The sequence below is a fragment of the Saccopteryx bilineata genome, chromosome 5 (genome assembly GCF_036850765.1).
Source record: "Saccopteryx bilineata isolate mSacBil1 chromosome 5, mSacBil1_pri_phased_curated, whole genome shotgun sequence".
Classification (NCBI taxonomy): domain Eukaryota; kingdom Metazoa; phylum Chordata; class Mammalia; order Chiroptera; family Emballonuridae; genus Saccopteryx; species Saccopteryx bilineata.
The window spans coordinates 164,248,241-164,269,115 of record NC_089494.1 but is presented as its reverse complement, the minus strand read 5'-3'; the positions used below and the strand labels follow the sequence as shown (position 1 = coordinate 164,269,115).

The 20,875-nt window shown below is 41.1% G+C and overlaps 1 protein-coding gene across 1 annotated transcript in view; it reads right to left on the bottom strand.

Moving 5' to 3' along the window:
• PITRM1 (pitrilysin metallopeptidase 1) overlaps window positions 1-20,875 on the bottom strand; it is a 58,482-nt gene that overhangs the window by 10,089 nt on the left and 27,518 nt on the right. The window contains exon 15 of the mRNA XM_066280006.1: window positions 1,373-1,489. Within this exon, the coding sequence (XP_066136103.1) occupies window positions 1,373-1,489 (117 nt within the window). The remainder of the gene's footprint in view (window positions 1-1,372; window positions 1,490-20,875) is intronic.

Below are 20,875 nucleotides of genomic sequence, written 5' to 3'. Positions count from 1 at the left end.
CGCCTCCTTTGCGCCCAGCCCAACTGCTACTCTTCCCCCTAACGTGTCCCTCCCCAGGACCGTGACAGCCCTCTGTGAAGCCCCAGGCACAGTGTCTGTGCGCTTGGCCTTGCGGTTCCACAGTCCCAGGCCCCCAGGGGCGTTCTGTGTTTTTTCCATCTGAGCCCAATGCCTTAAACCAGCAGAGGAACTGAAGCACTCACTGACGACTAACCTGTCCTCACCAAGTCTTTAATCAGCCCTTAACAATCTTCACTGGGAAACCCAAACTGTGGGGGATTAAAGAATCAGTGGATGGTAACCCCATTTTCTAGGAGAAAGGAACCCGTTTGTGTGCACACGCACACAAATAACTCAGACGTGGGCACCAGGGCAGGCCCTGCCACAGACAAAAGGCAAGTGACAGATGCTTCACAGAGGTCAGCGTGACGCTCAGACATGCTCTTCACTCCTACACTAGAGCAGCGGTCCCCAACCTTGTTTGCGTCACAGACCGGTTTAATGTCAGAAAATATTTTCACGGACCGGCCTTTAGGGTGGGACGGATAAATGTATCACGTGACCGAGACAAGCGTCAAGAGTGAGTCTTAGACGGATGTAACAGAGGGAATCTGGTCATTTTTTAAAAATAAAACATTGTTCAGACTTAAATATAAATAAAACAGAAATAATGTAAGTTATTTATTCTTTCTCTGCGGACCGATACCAAATGGCCCACGGACTGGTACTAGTCCGTGGCCCGGGGTTGGGGACCACTGAGGACACGTGGCAGAGTGCAAGGCTGCTGTCAGAATTTCCTCAGGGCAGAACAATAAAGTCAGCCTTGTGGGAACTGACCATCTGTGATGGGACGCCGTTCCAGAGAGGCCTCCTGCGCTCCCACCCGGAAGCCAGAGCGGCAGCCTAGGGAGGGAAGTCCAGGAGAGGTGAGATGCCAGAGGACATCTGCAGCTCCCTTTGGCTCTCACGCCTCTCAGCTTCAGTACAAGGTGATGTGTGGCGTTTTCAGTCCTGCCACATGCTGTCCCCTCTCCTAGCCTGCTGGCTGAGCCGGAGAGCGGGTGAGGGCAAGGCCACAAAGGGTGCCTGTGCCCTTTAAAAGCTGCATCTAGTGCAGCCGCAACATCGCCCAGACTCTCCTGACTCCAGGAGCATGGGTCCCAGAGCTCTGCCACTGGAGGAGAGACAGGCCCCTCCAGCACAGAGAAGTCTGTCATCACTGAGTGGTAACACCAGCTAAGGAAACATCAAGGGCAGGACTAGAAAGTCACAGGGGTGCTCCCGTGGTTTATGACAAACTAGCACACCCAACTTCACTCCTGCAACTTCACTCACGGACCCGGGCACCACACCCACCAGAGCTAACACTGACCTGCCAGGCCCACAGCCAGCTCAGTAAACGGAATGCTGGGCTCAATGTCTGATACTTTCAGCGCCGGCAGACAAGAGGCATCCTGAGCATTGCTTTGCTGAGTCTGTAATTCTAAACCTAGGGAAAAAAAGGGGGGGGGGGATATTAGGACAATAACAACTGAAAGGTGTCGTGAAATTCATCTCCTGCCACTGACCTGGCCCCCCCTACCCCGGCCCCAGTGTTGGGCTGTGAGCACTGCTGTTGGAAGCAAACCAGACATGGAGCATCAACACTGCTCAGAAGGCGGCTCTGTCCTAACCCTTGAGTATCTGAAGAAAACATTGTTCTGGTGGGGGCGGGGCTTGCTTGGCACATTCCTGCCTCCCAGGTATAATACTAGATAGAACTCATCTTTACAGCTTTCAAACTATTTCTTGCTGGACTGCAATTTAGTAATATTTGTACTTCATTCTTATTTTATGTTCACAAACTTAAGCAAAATGGTCATACGCTCACACACATTGCCCAAATTATAAACATACTTAAAAACACTTGTTCTGGGCCAGCTCCTCCACTGATCTGATTGGAGGGGAGAGTCTGGGAGTCTGCACAGTACACCCGACTGTCAGGGGAAGGCTCCAGACGCTCCACGTGTGACCAAGGACGGAGCTGACTAAGGCACACATTAATCCTCTGCACAATTTAAAGTTCTGTCAAACAAACACTACATCATTTCACAAGATAACTGATCCCCTGGTGTCTGCTGAGCTGCCCTGAAGGACGCCTCCCTGAAGTCCCCCAAGTCAGTGACTAAGAAACGGCCCCTTCACACAGGGATGGGTTTCAGGGCAGCCTGTTACAGGCCCTGCTGGGGTTGGGTCCCTGGTCCAAGCACAGCCTGTATCACCTCCCCTCCGCAGCCCCATTCCCAGCTCCTATGGGGCTCCATGCACCTCACACTTAAACCTCTTGGATGTTCCAGGACCTCCTCACCTGGCTGTCAACTCCACTCCAATGAACCAAGTCTCCTGACTCCTTGCCCCTTGGATGCTAATTCTGTGCACTTGGCCTCTTGCCTCTCTGCCTGTCCAGTCCTGGCAATAGTTCAAGGGCCCACCTCCCTTGTCCTCTGAAATACCCACCACTCCTTTCTGAAGGCCCAGAAACTGCTGGCATCGCCTCGTCCTCTCACCAGGGGAACTCCCTCCCCATACTTACTGTTGCACATAGACACCTCAAACTGGAAGGGTACTTAGAGTTTAATTTATTAGACAATTTCCCATTCTCATTTTCCCTTAATGCTTACAGATTAGACTGATTCCTCACACGACGTACACATGAAAGACTTATCGAAATGAAATAACCACTAAGCATTAGCTAGCACTGTGTCCTACTTAACATATTCTGCAGTGATCTGTAAAATAAAAGCACACTTTTGTAATATGGGTCTTTGTTTATTGGGTGTGGACTGGAGTAACTGTTTCTTCACACAGCACACACCTCCACAGCCAAGCCAGGAATCTGGTCACTCAGCGAGCGCCCACTCTGTTGCTTACGCACGTAATTACCTCCTATACAAACAGCTTTAAGTAAAGTTGGAAGATGGTCGTTTCCATATCTTGGCTGTTGTAAATAATGCTGCAGTCACCCTGACACAGTGGATAAAGCATCAACCTAGAATGCTGAGATCATTGGTTTGAAACCCCATGCTTCCCTGGTCAGGGCACATACGAGAAGCAACTATTAGTTGATGCTTCCCACACCTCTACCTTTTTCTCTCTCTCTCTCTCCTCTCTCTAAAAATCTGTAAATAAGATCTTAAAAAAAATAATGCTGCAGTGAATATAGGGGTGCATGTGTCTTTACAAATTATTATTTTCACTTTCTTTGGATAAATACCCAAAATACAGACACATGATAGATCTACTCTTAATCTTTTAAGGAACCTCCATATTGTTTTCCACAGTGGCTGCATAGATTAATTGCCATTTGCGACAGCATGGACAGATCTGAAGAGTATTACGCTAAGCAAAATAAGTCAGAGAAAAACAAAACCCGTTTCACCATGTGAAATATAAGACTAGAAAGCAACAAACTAACAAAAAAAAGCCCAAACAGACCCTCACAGACAACAGAATGGTGGATACCCAGGGAAGGGGGAGGGGAGAGGACGAAGTAGGTCAAGGCGGAAATACATGGTAACAAATAGAAACTAGACATGAGGTGGTGAGGCACAAATAGAGTACACAGGTGCCAAAGTATAATGGCATACACCTGAAATTTATGTAATGTTATTAATCAGTATTACCATAATAAATTTAATTAAGTTTTCCAGGCCTGACCTGCGGTGCTCAGTGGGGAAAGCGTCTACCTGGAACGCTGAGGTCACCAGATTGAAACCCTGGGCTTCCAGGTCAAGGCACATATGGGAGTTGATGCTTCTTGCTCCTCCCCCTCCTCTCTCTCTCTCTCTCTCTCTTCCCCACCTCTCTCTAAAAATGAATAAAAACAATAGAAAATAGGTGGGACTCCAAACTAAAACCCTCTGCTCAGCAAAAGAAACCATCAACTAAATGAAGCACCAACCTATGAAATGGGAGAAAATATGTATCTGCAAATCAAATATCTGTTAAACGTTTTACATCCAAAATAAAGTGTGTCTGTAAAGTCATAGTGCACTTTTGACCAGTCACAGGAAAGCAACAAGACGATAAAAATGTGAAATCTGCACCAAATTAAAGGAAAACCCTCCCAGTTTCTGCAGGATGATGTGGCAGCATATGCGCATGTGCAGATGATGATGTAACACTGTATACAGCAGAGCAGCCCACGGCCATGCCAGTCGAGAGAAAGTTCAGTGTGTTCTGTGGCTCGCTAAGTTCAAATCCATGACCAAAGTGCAACGTGAATATTGGCGCGTTTATAATGAAGCACCACCACATAGGAATAACATTACTCGGAGGGATAAGCAGTGGAGAAACCCTGTTCTGGTAGGCCATCAGTCAGTGACGGGTCTGTAGCTGCTATACGGGATAGCTACCTAAGGAGCCCTAAAAAATCTGTGCGTGAGCCCACATTGAACTGCACGGAATAGGTATGAAACTGGGAGGTATGGCACTGAGGATGGCTCCACAGCCTCGGCCTCAGGCACTAAGAAAAGCTTGGTTGCTGAGCAATGGAGCACCGCAACCCTAGTGGCCTTAATGGCTGGATCCTAGTTGAGGGTGCATGCGGGAGTCTGTCTCTGCCTCCTCTCCTCTCACTGAATTAAAAAAGTCACTGAACTTTTTGGGGGGAAGATATTTGCTCCGAATTGGTGGTGCTGGCCTTCAGTCAAAATTCCAAATAACTTGACTTGGGGAGAGAAGAGGAGACTCACCTTACTTTTCAGCAGTTGACAGTGTTTTTTGCGTCTTCTATTTGACAGTTAGTAATCATGGTACTATTATTGGAGGATAAGTGACTGCCCTTGGGAGTAAAAAATGGGAATAGGAGGACATAAATGCAGATTCTCAGGCATAGCCCCAGATTGTCCCACTGACCAGGTGACCTATTGAAATTTTATTTTTTTTAAGATCTTATTTATTGATTTCAGGGGAGAAAGAAAAAGGTGTGTGGGGGGACAGGAAGCATCAACTCATAGTAGTTGCTTCTCTTCTTCTATGTGCCTTGACCAGGCAAGCCCAGGGTTTCCATCTGGCTACCTCAGCATTCCAGGTCAATGCTTAATCCACTGAACCACCAGAGGTCAGACAGCCCATTGAATTTATAAGGTATTATGGGAGCCATTGAGTATGAGCAGGTCTATTAAAAAAGTATGGTCCTTGGACCTACGAGGCCCAGAGTAGTTTTCAGAATGCTTGAGGCAAAAAATTGAAGCTAAGATAATGCTTGACCTTTTTTATCCTCAAAGCAGAAGTCCATGAAAACCTGTGTCTTCTTAATAAAGATCAATTTCTAATGTACTTATGAATTATAATAAAAGTGACTATATAAAAAAAAAAGTCACTGGGATATAAAGTACAGCATAGGGAATATAGCAATTCTGCATGATGCCTAGTGGGTAAGAGACTTCTCCAAGGAATCACTTTAAAAGGTATAAAACATCATTGGGTTGGGACACCTGAAACCAATACAGTACTGTACGCCAGCTATAACTGAATACATTTAAAATTTTTTTTATAAATTGTTAATGAAAATGTGGTATATAGTATACATAATAGAATACCACTTACCCACCAAAAAAGAAGAATAAAAGAAATCCTGTCATTTGTGACATGACTGAAACAAGGGCATTAGTCTAAGTGAAAAAAGTTAGAGAAAAACAAATACCATGTGATCTCTCACTTATATGAAGAATCAATACTACAGAAACAAAAGAAACAAAGCAAACCAAGCTCATACTGAGAACAGACTGGTGGTTGCCAGAGGTGGGGAGAGGGGGAATAATGAGTGAAAGGGGTCAAAGTTACACACTCCAGTAAGTCATGGGGATGTAATGGATAGCATGTTGATTATAGCTAATAATATTATATTGTATATTTTAAAGTTACTGAAAGAGTAAATTTTAAAAGTTCACATCACAAGAAAAACTCTATGTGTGGTGACAGACATCAACTAGACTTAACTGTGGTGATCACTGCAAAACATACATATAGCAAATCATGTTGTATATCCAAAATTAGTTATGTCAAATATACCTCGATTAAAAAAAAACACAGAAAGCCTGACCAGGCCTGGGATGCAGAGGACCCAGGTTCAAAACCCTGAGGTCGCCGGCTTGAGCGTGGGCTCATCCAGCTTGAGTATGGAATCATACATATGACCCCAAGGTCACTGGCTTGAAGTCCAAGGTCTCTAGCTTGAGCCCAAGGTCACTGGCTTAAGCAAGGGGTCACTGGCCCTGCTGGAGCCCCCAGTCAAGTCACTTATGAGAAAGCAATCGGAGATGACGTCAGAGTAATGGCGCGGTAGGAAGCGATACCGATAAATCTCTCCCAAAACTCAAAAAGATTTTCAACCAGAAACAGAAAAACCTATCCGTGGAGCCTCCAGATGTTTCGCAATACACCAGAAGGTATGGTCGAGCGAAAAATTAGCTAAATATATAATCAAACCCCAAAGGAAAAAGGGAGTAAGAAATGCTCCGCCTTCCTCACTAACCTAAACAGGGCAGATTTCACTGGGAACTGAGAATATAGAAACTGAGGCAGGCAAAGGGGGTGAATAGATCCAGGCCGTGGCACAAACGGCCAAATCAGGCTGTGGCACGAAGATCCAAGCCGAGAAAAAACTTCCTGTGGCAACCCGGGCAATACAAGCTAACACTTGCGCCAAACCCAGACAAAGAAAGACAAGTGGGGCAGCCATTTTCCCTGATCCCCTGGTCGGCGCGCGCAGATAGTGGGCGAGAGATTCCTTCCAAAGCCTTGGGAGTGGGCGCCTGTGTTGTCCCACAGAGAGGCAGAGTCAGAGGCCTTTGTGTGGGCCGAAAGCAGAATCTCTGGACCGACCCAACGCCTGGGAAAGCCGCGCACGGGGAGGGAGCGAGGGCCAATTCCAACGCTGAAACTTTTCCATGCAGGTGGGGGTTTCACTCAGAGGGTGAGGTGGCTGGCCTGATATCCTGGTCTGCGCGCGCGGATAGTGAGCAAGAGATTCCTCCGAGTGCCTCGGCAGTTTGCGCCCGTGTTATCCCACAGAGGAGCAGAGTCAGGGGCCTTTGTGTGGGCCAAAAGCAGAATATCGGGCCGCCCTAGCGCCCTGAAAAAGCCGCGCACGGGGACAGAGCGAGAGCCAAATCCAACGCTGGAACTTTTCCGTGAGGGTGGGGGTTTCACTCAGAGTGTGAGACTGCGACTGCCGGCCTGATATCCTGGTCTGCGCATGCAGATAGTGAGCGAGAGTTTCCTCCAAGTGCCCCGGGAGTGGGCGCCCACCCGTGTTACCGGACAGAGTGGCAGAGCCAGAGGTCTTTGAGTGGGCAGAAGCCCCGCCTGATTATGCTAGGAGCTCTGACTGACTGAGCCTTACCCAGAGCCCTGTGCTAAGTGGAATACAGTGGGGAGTTTCCAGCTCTTTGAGCCTCTTACTATCCAGGCAGAGGCAGCACCAAGCCCATAGCTGGATTATCAGGCTACTAATTGAGGAAGGAAAGACTAGGAGAAAGGCTCCAGAAACACGGACTCTCTCACTGGTGGAGCCTATAAATGCTAATGAGCCTCGACTGCCAATGAGACTAAAGCACAATACATGACATTGCCATAGAGACTTATCAACTGCAAACCTCTACCTGAGCGAGCCAAAGGGGCAGAACCCGGAGTACAGAGTCACCGACCAGGAAGAGGGAGAGAAAAGAAAAAGCAAGAAGATAAACTCTCAAAATCAAGAATAATACGCAGACTTTATAACCTATCCCATTTTATTATATTTGTTCGTTTGTTTCTCTTATCTTCATTCTTGATATTTTTTTTTCCTCCTCCAATTTGGTTGTTTAACTCTCTGCCGGTTTTACTCTCTCCTCTCCTTGAACTACACTACCCATAAGTGTTACATCTCCCATTATCTTTTCTTTCCTCTTCCTTTCTCTCTATGAGGGTTGTACTCCAAAACCCTTAACTCTCTCTCTCTCTCCTCTTTTTTCTTCTTTTAGGGGTTCCCTCTTTTTTTTCTCTCTCTCTTTCTTTTCTTCCTCTATATTAGTTTCTTCCTTTCTCCTTTATGTCTCCTCTCATTCAAACCTCAATAATGAACAATATCTTATCTGGGACTCAAACTTATGTTTGTAGCATTTTGGGGGGTTTTTACTTCACCTTTTTAACACACTAGCAGTGCTTCCATCCCTGGCTCTCCAATTTATCTAGTTCTTGTTCCACTAAATACAATAGTAATTTTTTAATTTGTCCCCCCATTTCCCTGTTTCCCTCTAATTCCTCTCATCATAACTCTTAGTCAACCAACACCTAAAAGCAAATCATTTTATTCTTGACCCAAATTTTTTTCTTATTTGCTTTTTGTGGGTCCATACCCGCTTTTTTTTTTTTTTTGCCCCTTTATTACTTCTCCTCAATTCACGCCCTCCATTACAGGCATTGTTCTATTTACTACAATATAATTCACAGTTCACCACAAGATTTTCTAAAGGAGAGAGAGGAGAGGAGAGGAAAAAAGGAGGGGGTGGAATAATTTCCATTTTTTTCTAATTCTATTTTTCTTTATTTCATTATTAATTTTTTTTAAAAAAACAACTGTTTTCGATTTTTTTTTAACTTTTTATTCTTTATTAAATCTCATTAATACTATCAACAAAACCACCCTCAGATGCCATTAAAGAAGAGAAAATCGAATATCATGGATACAAAAGAAAGAGAGGTAACACAGCTAGATGAGGAAAAATCTATGGAGAAAAAATTTAATATATTGGAAACCTTGCAGCTAAATGACAGAGAATTTAAGATAAAAATCCTAAAAATCCTCCAAGATATACAAGAAAAGACAGAAAGGCAATTTAGGGAGCTCAGAAAACAACTCAACGAACACAAAGAATATATTACCAAGGAAATAAAAACTATAAAAACAAATCAAACAGAGATGAAAAACTCAATTCATGAGCTGAAAAACGAGGTAACAACCTTAGCTAATAGAACAGGCCAGATAGAAGAGAGGATTAGTGAAATAGAAGACAAGCAACTTGAGGCACAACAGAGAGAAGAAGAAAGAGACTCAAATATTAAAAAAAATGAGATAGCCCTCAAGAATTATCTGACTGCATCAAAAAGAATAACATAAAAATAATAGGTATATCAGAGGGAGAAGAGAGAGAAAATGGAATGGAGAACATACTCAAATAATAGATGAGAACTTCCCAAGCCTGTGGAAAGAACTAAAGCCTCAAGTTCAAGAAGCAAACAGAACTCCGAGTTTTCTTAACCCCAACAAACCTACTCCAAGGCACATCATAATGAAATTGGCACAAACCAACGGCAAAGAAAAAATTCTCAAGGCAGCCAGGGAAAAGAAGAATATAACATATAAAGGAAGGCCCATTAGATTATCATCAGATTTCTCAGCAGAAACTCTACAAGCTAGAAGAGAATGGACCCCAATATTTAAAGTCCTGAAAGAGAGCAACTTTCGGACACGAATACTATACTCATCAAAGCTATCCTTCAAATATGAAGGAGAAATAAAAACATTTACAGATACAGAAAAGATGAGGGAATTTATCATCAGAAAACCCCCACTCCAGGAATTACTAAAGGGGATTCTCCAATCAGATACAAAGAACAAAAAAAACAAAGCCACAAGTAAAAGCTCCAAGAAGAACACAATAAAACCAAATTTAAACTGTAACAACAACAAAAGAAAGGGGGGGAGAGGATGGAGATTAACAGTAGCAAAGGATGATGGAGTGCAAAAATACTCACAAAATAGTGCGCTACAATGAACAGGGTAGGAACCCTTTTCATTAAAGGTAACCACCATTGAAAAAACCACCACAGAAGCACATGAGAAAAAAAAGATAGCAACAGAGGAAAGATGTATGGAACCCAACCAAATAAAAACAAAAGATAGAAAAACGAAAGAGAAGGATCAAACAAGACACAAAACTAACAGAAAGCAAGATATGAAATGGCAATAGGGAACTCACAAGTGTCAATAATTACACTAAATGTAAATGGATTAAACTCACCAATAAAAAGGCACAGAGTAGCAGAATGGATTAAAAAAGAAAATCCAACTGTATGCTGCCTACAGGAAACTCATCTAAGTAACAAGGATAAAAACAAATTCAAAGTGAAAGGCTAGAAAACAATACTCCAAGCAAATAACATACAAAAAAAAGCAGGCGTAGCAATACTCGTATCTGATAATGCTGACTACAAGACAGCAAAAGTACTCAGAGACAAAAATGGCCATTTCATAATGGCTAAGGGGAACTAAATCAAGAAGACATAACAATTCTTAATATATATGCACCAAACCAAGGAGCACCAAAATATATAAGACAGCTACTTATTGACCTTAAAACAAAAACTGACAAAAATACAATCATACTTGGAGACCTCAATACACCGCTGACGGCTCTAGATCAGTCATCCAAACAGAGAATCAACAAAGATATAGTGGCCTTAAACAAAACACTAGAGCACCTGGATATGATAGACATCTATAGGACATTTCATCCCAAAGTGACTGAGTATACATTTTTCTCCAGTGTACATGGATCATTCTCAAGAATTGACCATATGTTGGGCCAAAAAACAACATCATCAAGTTCAGAAAAATCGAAGTTGTACCAAGCATATTTTATGATCATAAAGCCTTGAAACTAGAATTCAACTGCAAAAAAGAGGAAAAAAATCCCACAAAAATGTGAAAACTAAACAACATACTTTTAAAAAATGAATGGGTCAAAGAAGAAATAAGTGCAGAGATCAAAAGATATATACAGACAAATGAAAATGACAATACAACATATCAGAATCTATGGGATGCAGCAAAAGCAGTGATAAGAGGGAAGTTCATATCACTTCAGACATATATGAACAAACAAGAGAGAACCCAAGTGAACCACTTAACTTCACACCTTAAGGAACTAGAAAAAGAACAAAGACAACCCAAAATCAGCCGAAGAAAGGAGACAATAAAAATCAGAGCAGAGGCCCTGGCTGGTTGGCTCAGCGGTAGAGCATCGGCCTGGCGTGCGGGGGACCCGGGTTCGATTCCCGGCCAGGGCACATAGGAGAAGCGCCCATTTGCTTCTCCACCCCTCCCCCCCTCCTTCCTCTCTCTCTCTTCCCCTCCCGCAGCCAAGGCTACATTGGAGCAAAGATGGCCCGGGCACTGGGGATGGCTCCTCAGCCTTTGCCTGAGGCGCTAGAGTGGCTCTGGTCGCGGCAGAGCGACGCCCCGGAGGGGCAGAGCATCGCCCCCTGGTGGGCAGAGCATCGCCCCTGGTGGGCGTGCCGGGTGGATCCCGGTCGGGCGCATGTGGGAGTCTGTCTGACTGTCTCTCCCCGTTTCCAGCTTCAGAAAAATACCAAAAAAAACAAACAAAAAAACTCAGAGCAGAAATAAATGAAATAGAGAACAGAAAAACTATAGAAAAAAATAATAGAACAAGGAGCTGGTTCTTTGAAAAGATCAACAAAATTGACAAACCCTTGGCAAGACTTACCAAGGAAAAAAGAGAAAGAACTCATATAAACAAAATCTAAAATGAAAGAGGAGAAATCACCACAGACACCGTAGATATACAAAGAATTATTGTAGAATACTATGAAAAACTTTATGCCACTAAATTCAACAACCTAGAAGAAATGGATAAATTCCTAGAACAATACAACATTCCTAGACTGAGTCAAGAAGAAGCAGAAAGCCTAAGCAGACCTATTAGTACAGAAGAAATAGAAAAAACCATTAAAAACCTCCCCAAAAATAAAAGTCCAGGCCCAGACGGCTATACCAGCGAATTTTATCGAACATTCAAAGAAGACTTGGTTCCTATTCTACTCAAAGTCTTCCAAAAAATTGAAGAAGCAATACTTCCAAACACATTTTATGAGGCCAACATAACCCTCATACCAAAACCACGCAAGGATGGCACAAAAAAAGAAAACTACAGACCAATATCTCTAATGAATACAGATGCTAAAATACTAAACAAAATACTAGCAAATCGAATACAACAACATATTAAAAAAATAATACATCATGATCAAGTGGGATTCATCCCGGAATCTCAACGATGGTTCAACATACGTAAAACGGTTAACATAATACACCATATCAACAAAACAAAGAACAAAAACCACATGATCTTATCAATAGATGCAGAAAAGGCTTTCGATAAAATACAACACAATTTTATGTTTAAGACTCTCAACAAAATAGGTATAGAAGGAAAATATCTCAACATGATAAAGGCCATATATAATAAACCATCAGGCTAACATCATATTAAGTGGCACTAAACTGAAGGCTTTCCCCCTTAAATCAGGAACAAGACAAAGTTGTCCACTCTCTCCACTCTTATTTAATGTGGTACTAGAGGTTCTAGCCACAGCAATCAGACAAGACAAAAAAATAAAAGGCATCCATATCGGAAAAGAAGAAGTAAAGGTATCACTTTTTGCAGATGATATGATCCTATACATCGAAAACCCCAAAGAATCCACAAAAAGACTATTAGAAACAATAAGCCAAGAGTGACGTCACGGAAATGGCGCCGTGAGAAGCGCGTCCGACAGCTCTCCCCTAAATCACAACAAATTTATCAACCAGAAACAGAAAAATTTATCCTCGGAGCATTCCGGAGTTCCACACAAACTGAAAGCAAAAGGACTGTTATCACTTGAATCTGAGAGACGAGGGTGTGGAGGAAGCTACCGCAGCGATGCTCATTCAAGCCGCCAGGGAGTGCGCCCGCGGTGAGTCAGCCCATATACTTGGGAACCGCAAGCCGCCGCGAGCGGCCGATCGCGAGCCCGCGAGCTGCCGCGAACCCCCGCGAACCGCCACGCGAGCTGCCGCGAGCCCCCGCGAACCGCCACCGCGAGCCGCCGCGCGCACGCCCGGTCCGGTTGAGCACTGCTGACGTTCCCAGCGGCCCGCACACTGCGAGTGGGGGTCGCCAACCACCGGTACCCGGAGCACCCCATTCGCGCGCGTGCCTTGGGCATTCCACGCGCCCAGGGCGCCCTACTGGCCCGCACACCCAGGGGGCTCCATTATCCTGCGCCTGGTGCGGTCCAGCCACCAGCGGCGGGGCGAGCGGGAGAGGCTTGGGAGATTCTCTCCGTGGGCGGGGCACCTCACCCAGCCATTCAAGCTAACAATCAAGCGTTGGGGGAGGGGTGCGCGCAGGCAGCCTAAAATACCTTCGGAAACACAGCTGTGACCCAATCACTGAAATTAGCTTAACCCATAAAATCTGCGCACCCTCGGTTCTAATTGATAAGATCTCTCTCAGTTCAGCGATCCAAGACAAGAGGCGTGATATTTTTTAGTGCCTCTCGCTAAAGGGGCGGGGGCAACTTCTGATTGATACAGCCTCCATATTCAGGGATAAACGCTAACAAGAAGGACTTGGCAGATAATAAGGTCTATACTACACTAGTCGTAAGCAGAGACTAGTGCCTCTTCTTCCCTGCAAAAACAGGCTACAAAGTGTGGAAAGCCTGGGTTGAGAGGTCCAACTAAATGATAGGCGCTGAACAGTCACCTTGACAACAATTGACTCCCACCCCCGCCTGATTACACTGGAGGCCCTGACTCTCAGAGCCTTTCCCAAAGCCTTGCACTGAGTGGGGATAGAGTGGGGATTTCCCAGCTCTTTGAGCCTCTTACTCCCCAGGCAGAAGCAGTTGCAGCCTTATAGCTGGATCACCAGGCTGCTAATTCAGAAAGGGGGGACTAGGAGAGAGAATCCAGGAAAGCAAACTCTCTCATCGTTGGACCCTGCAAACGCCAACAAGCCTTTACTTCCAGCAAGACTAAAGCCAATTATATGACATTGCCATAGAATCCCATCAACTGCAAATCCCTACGTAAGAGTGACACAGGGGCAGAGCCTGGGGTACAGAGTCACCGACTAGGAAGAGGGAGAGAAAAGAAAAAGGAAGAAGTTAACCTCTCAAAATCAAGAAAAACCCACAGACTTTACAACTTGATCCACTAATTTTTTTTTCTTGTTGTTGTTGTTGTTGCTTGTTTCTTCTATCTTTTTGCCTTTATTTCCTCCACCTCGGTCCTTCTATTCTCTGCCGATCTTATGCTTCCCCTTTCTTGAACTACACTACCCATGAGTGTTGCATTTTATTTTTCTTCTTCATCCTCACCCTCCTTTAAGGTTATACTCCAAAACACTTAACTCTCATTCTCTCCTCTTTTGTTTTTTGGTTTTTTTTTGTCTTGCTTTATTTTGTTTTTTTCTCCTCCTATTTTATTTCTTCCTTTGTTTTTCTCTTTTTCTTATTTTTTCCTTTCTATTCGTTTTTTCTTTTCTCATTTTACTTTCCTCCCATATAATCCTCAATCACGAACAAATTAGTTAATTTGGGACTCAAGGCTTTTTTTTGGTTTTATTTCTCTTTTTTGCTTTTGTTTTTATTTTTTTTTTCTCTTGTTTGTTTATTTTTGTGGCATTTTGGGTCCTCCCAACCCAAGGTCTCCATTGTATTTAGTCTTCGCTCCACTTAATACAACAGATTTTTACTTATTATTTTTATTTTTTCTTCTTTATTATTCTTTTTTGGTCCTTTTTTCTGATTCCCTCTTATCCCTCTCATTATATCTCTTAGTTGACCATCACTTACAAGCAAATCATCTTATGCTTGTCTAAGATTTTCTTCCTTTTTTTTTTTTTTTTTTTTTTGCATTTAATAGGTCCCTACTCCCTTTTTTTGCCCCTTGAACTCTTCACCCCAAATCAGGCCCTCCATTATAGGCACGATATTTCCCTGAGGAGGGGAGAGGAGGGAAAGAGAAGAGAGAAAAAAGGGGGAAATAATAAATTATTACTGTTTTTTCTTTGTGGGGTGTTTTACCTTTTTTTTTTTTTTTTTTTTTTTCTTTTTACTCTTTATTAATTCTAATTAGTGCTATCAATAAGACCACCCTCAGATGCCGATAAGAAAGAGGAAATCGAATATTATGGATACAAAAGAAAGAGAGGTAACACAAATAGATGTGGAAAAATCTATGGAGAAAAGACTTAACATATTGGAAGCCTTGGAGCTAAATGACAGAGAATTTAAACTAGAAATCTTAAAAATACTCAGAGATATACAAGAAAACACAGAAAGGCAATATAGGGAGATCAGAAAACAACTCAATGAACACAAAGAATATATTACCAAGGAAATTGAAACTATAAAAACAAATCAAACAGAAATGAAAAACTCAATTCACGAGCTGAAAAACGAGGTAACAAGCTTAGCTAACAGAACAGCCCAGATTGAAGATAGGATTAGTGAAATAGAAGACAAACAACTTGAGGCACAACAGAGAGAAGAAGAAAGAGACTCAAGAATAATAAAAAATGAGAAAGCCCTACAGGAATTGTCTGACTCCATCAGAAAGAATAACATAAGAATAATAGGTATATCAGAGGGAGAAGAGAAAGAAAATGGAATGGAGAATATACTCAAACAAATAATAGACGAGAACTTCCCAAGCCTGTGGAAGGAACTAAAGCCTCAAATTCAAGAAGCAAACAGAACACCAAGTTTTCTTAACCCCAACAAACCCACTCCAAGGCACATCATAATAAAGATAACACAAACCAATGACAAAGAAAAAATTCTCAAGGCAGCCAGGGAAAAGAAGAGTACGACATATAAAGGAAGGCCTATTAGATTATCATCAGATTTCTCAGCAGAAACTCTACAAGCTAGAAGAGAGTGGACCCCAATATTTAAAGCCCTGAAAGAGAGGAACTTTCAGCCAAGAATACTATACCCATCAAAGCTATCCTTCAAGTATGAAGGAGATATAAAAACATTCACAAATACAGAAAAGATGAGAGAATTTATCAACAGAAAGCCCCCACTCCAGGAAATACTAAAGGGGGTTTTCCAACCAGATTCAAAGAACAAAAGAAAACAACACCACAAGTAGCAGCTCCACCAAGAACACAATAAAACCAAACTTAAACTGTGACAACAAAGGAAAAAAAGGGGGGAGAGGATGGAGATTAACAGTAGCAAAGGATGATGAAGTGCAGAAATACTTATAAGATAGGGTACTACAATGAATATGGTAGGTACCCTGTTCATTACTTAATGGTAACCACCCTTAAAAAAACCACCACAAAAACACTTGACTTAAAAAAGGTAGCAACAGAGGAAAGAAGTATGGAACACAAACAAACAAAAACAAATGATAGAAAAACAAAAGAGAAGAATCAAACTAGATACAAAACTAACAGAAAGCAATTTATAAAATGGCAGTAGGGAACCCACAAGTGTCAATAATTACACTAAATGTAAATGGATTAAACTTACCAATAAAAAGACACAGAGTAGCAGAATGGATTAAAAAAGAAAATCCAACTATATGCTGCCTACAAGAAACACATCTAAGCAACAAGGATAAAAACAAATTCAAAGTGAAAGGCTGGAAAACAATACTCCAAGCAAACAACACCCCAAAAAAAGCAGGCGTAGCAATACTCATATCTAATAATGCTGACTACAAGACAGAAAAAGTACTCAGAGACAAAAATGGTCATTTCATAATGATTAAGGGGAAGTTGAATCAAGAAGACATAATAATCCTTAATATATATGCACCAAACCAAGGAGCACCAAAATATATAAGACAGCTACTTATTGACCTTAAAACAAAAACTAACAAAAATACAATCATACTTGGAGACCTCAATACACCGCTGACGGCTCTAGATCAGTCATCCAAACAGAGAATCAATAAAGATATAGTGGCCTTAAACAAAATACTAGAACACCTGGATATGATAGACATCTACAGGACACTTCATCCCAAAGCGACAGAGTATACATTTTTCTCTAGTGTACATGGAACATTCTCAAGAATTGTCCATATGTTGGGCCACAAAGACAATATCAGCAAATTTAGAAAAATTGAAATTGTACCAAGCATATTTTCTGATCATAAAGCCTTGAAACTAGAATTCAACTGCAAAAAAGAGGGGGAAAAACCCACAAAAATGTGGAAACTAAACAACATACTTCTAAAAAATGAATGGGTCAAAGAAGAAATAAGTGCAGAAATCAAAAGATATATACAGACAAATGAAAATGAAAATACGACATATCAGAATCTCTGGGATGCAGCAAAAGCAGTAATAAGAGGAAAGTTCATATCACTTCAGGCCTATATGAACAAACAAGAGAGAGCCGAAGTAAACCACTTAACTTCACACCTTAAGGAACTAGAAAAAGAAGAACAAAGACAACCCAAAACCAGCCGAAGAAAGGAGATAATAAAAATCAGAGCAGAAATAAATGAAATAGAGAATAGAAAAACTATAGAAAAAATCAATAAAACAAGGAGCTGGTTCTTTGAAAAGATCAACAAAATTGACAAACCCTTGGCAAGACTCACCAAGGAAAAAAGACACAGGACTCAAATAAATAAAATCCAAAATGAAAGAGGAGAGATCACCACAGACATCATAGAAATACAAAGAATTATTGTAGAATACTATGAAAAATTATATGCCACCAAATACAACAACCTAGAAGAAATGGATAAATTCCTAGAACAATACAACCTTCCTAGACTGAGTCATGAAGAAGCAGAAAGCCTAAACAGACCAATCAGCAGGGAGGAAATAGAAAAAACTATTAAAAATCTCCCCAGAAATAAAAGTCCAGGCCCAGACGCTTATACTAGTGAATTCTATCAAACATTCAAAGAAGACTTGGTTCCTATTCTACTCAAAGTCTTCCAAAAAATTGAAGAAGAAGCAATACTTCCAAACACATTTTATGAGGCCAACATAACCCTCATACCAAAACCTGGCAAGGATGGCACAAAGAAAGAAAACTACAGACCAATATCTCTAATGAATACAGATGCTAAAATACTAAACAAAATACTGGCAAACCGAATACAACAACATATTAAAAAAATAATACATCATGATCAAGTGGGATTCATCCCAGAATCTCAAGGATGGTTCAACAGACGCAAAACGGTTAACGTAATACACCATATCAACAAAACAAAGAACAAAAACCACATGATCTTATCAATAGATGCAGAAAAGGCTTTTGATAAAATACAACACAATTTTATGTTTAAGACTCTCAACAAAATGGGTATAGAAGGAAAATATCTCAACATGATAAAGGCCATATATGATAAACCATCAGCCAACATCCTATTAAACGGCATAAAACTGAGGACTTTCTACCTTAAATCAGGAACAAGACAGGGTTGTCCACTCTCTCCACTCTTATTCAACGTGGTGCTAGAAGTTCTGGCCAGAGCAATCAGACAAGACAAAGAAATAAAAGGCATCCATATCGGAAAAGAAGAAGTAAAGCTATCACTTTTTGCTGATGATATGATCCTATACATCGAAAACCCGAAGGACTCCACAAAAAGATTATTAGAAACAATAAACCAATACAGTAAGGTCGCAGGATACAAAATTAACATACAAAAGTCCATAGCCTTTCTATATGCCAACAATGAAATATTAGAAAACGAACTCAAAAAAATAATCCCCTTCACGATTGCAACAAAAAAAATAAAATACCTAGGAATAAACATAACAAAGAACGTAAAGGACCTATATAATGAAAATTACAAAGCATTGTTAAGGGAAATCGAAAAAGATACAATGAGATGGAAAAATATTCCTTGTTCTTGGATAGGAAGAATAAATATAGTCAAAATGGCCATATTACCCAAAGCAATATACAAATTTAATGCAATTCCCATCAAAATCCCTATGAGATTTTTTAAAGAAATGGAACAAAAAATCATCAGATTTATATGGAACTATAAAAAACCCCGAATAGCCAAAACAATCCTAAGGAAAGAGAATGAAGCTGGGGGCATTACAATACCTGACTTTAAGCTATATTATAGGGCCACGATAATCAAAACAGCATGGTATTGGCAGAAAAATAGACACTCAGACCAATGGAACAGAATAGAAAGCCCAGAAATAAAACCACATATATATGGTCAAATAATCTTTGATAAAGGGGCCAACAACACACAATGGAGGAAAGAAAGCCTCTTCAACAAATGGTGTTGGGAAAACTGGAAAGCCACATGCAAAAGAATGAAACTTGACTACAGCCTGTCCCCGTGTACTAAAATTAATTCAAAATGGATCAAAGACCTAAATATAAGACCTGAAACAATAAAGTACATAGAAGAAGACATAGGTACTAAAATCATGGACCTGGGTTTTAAAGAACATTTTATGAACTTGACTCCAATGGCAAGAGAAGTGAAGGCAAAGATAAATGAATGGGACTACATCAGAATTAAAAGTTTTTGCTCAGCAAGAGAAACTGATATCAAAATAAACAGACAGCCAACTATATGGGAACTGATATTTTCAAACGACAGCTCAGATAAGGGCCTAATATCCAAAATTTACAAAGAACTCATAAAACTCAACAACAAACAAACAAGCAATCCAATAAAAAAATGGGAAGAGGACATGAACAGACACTTCTCCCAGGAAGAGATACAAATGGCCAACAGATATATGAAAAGATGCTCAGCTTCATTAGTTATTAGAGAAATGCAAATCAAAACTACAATGAGATACCACCTCACCCCTGTTAGATTAGCTATTATCAACAAGACGGGTAATAGCAAATGTTGGAGAGGCTGTGGAGAAAAAGGAACCCTCATTCACTGTTGGTGGGACTGTAAAGTAGTACAACCATTATGGAGGAAAGTATGGTGGTTCCTCAAAAAACTGCAAATAGAACTACCTTATGACCCAGCAATCCCTCTACTGGGTATATACCCCAAAACCTCAGAAACATTGATACGTGAAGACACATGTAGCCCCATGTTCATTGCAGCACTGTTCACAGTGGCCAAGACATGGAAACAACCAAAAAGCCCTTCAATAGAAGACTGGATAAAGAAGATGTGGCACATATACACTATGGAATACTACTCAGCCATAAGAAATGATGACATCAGATCATTTACAGCAAAATGGTGGGATCTTGATAACATTATAAGGAGTGAAATAGGCAAATCAGAAAAAAACAAGAACTACATGATTCCATACATTGGTGGAACATAAAAATGAGACTAAGAGACATGGACAAGAGTGTGGTAGTTACCGAGGGTGGGGGGGGAGGGAGGACATGGGAGGGAGGGAGGGAGAGAGTTAGGGGGAGGGGGAGGGGCACAGAGAACTAGATAGAGGGTGACGGAGGACAATCTGACTTTGGGCGAGGGGTTTGCAACATAATTTGATGACAAAATAACCTAGACATGTTTTCTTTGAATATATGTACCCTGAAATATTAATGTCATCCCATTAACATTAATAAAAATTTATTAAAAAAAAATAAGAAAAAAAAAAAAAACAATAAGCCAATACAGTAAGGTCGCAGGATACAAAATTAACATACAGAAGTCATTGCCTTTCTATGTGAAAACAATGAAACATTTTAGAACAAACTCAAAAGAATAATCCCCTTCACGATTGCAACAAAAAAAATAAAATACTTAGGAGTAAACATAACAAAGAATGTAAAGGACTTATATAATGAAAACTATAAACCATTGTTAAAGGAAATCGAAAAAGATATAATGAGATGGAAGAATATACCTTGTTTTTGGTTAGGAAGAATAAATATAATCAAGATGGCCATATTACCCAAAGCAATATACAAATTTAATGTAATTCCCATCAAAATTCCAATGATATTTTTTAAAGAAATGGAGCAAAAAATCATCAGATTTATATGGAACTATAGAAAACTCCGAATAGCCAAAGCAATCCTAAAGAAAAAGAATGAAGCTGGGGGCATTACATTACCT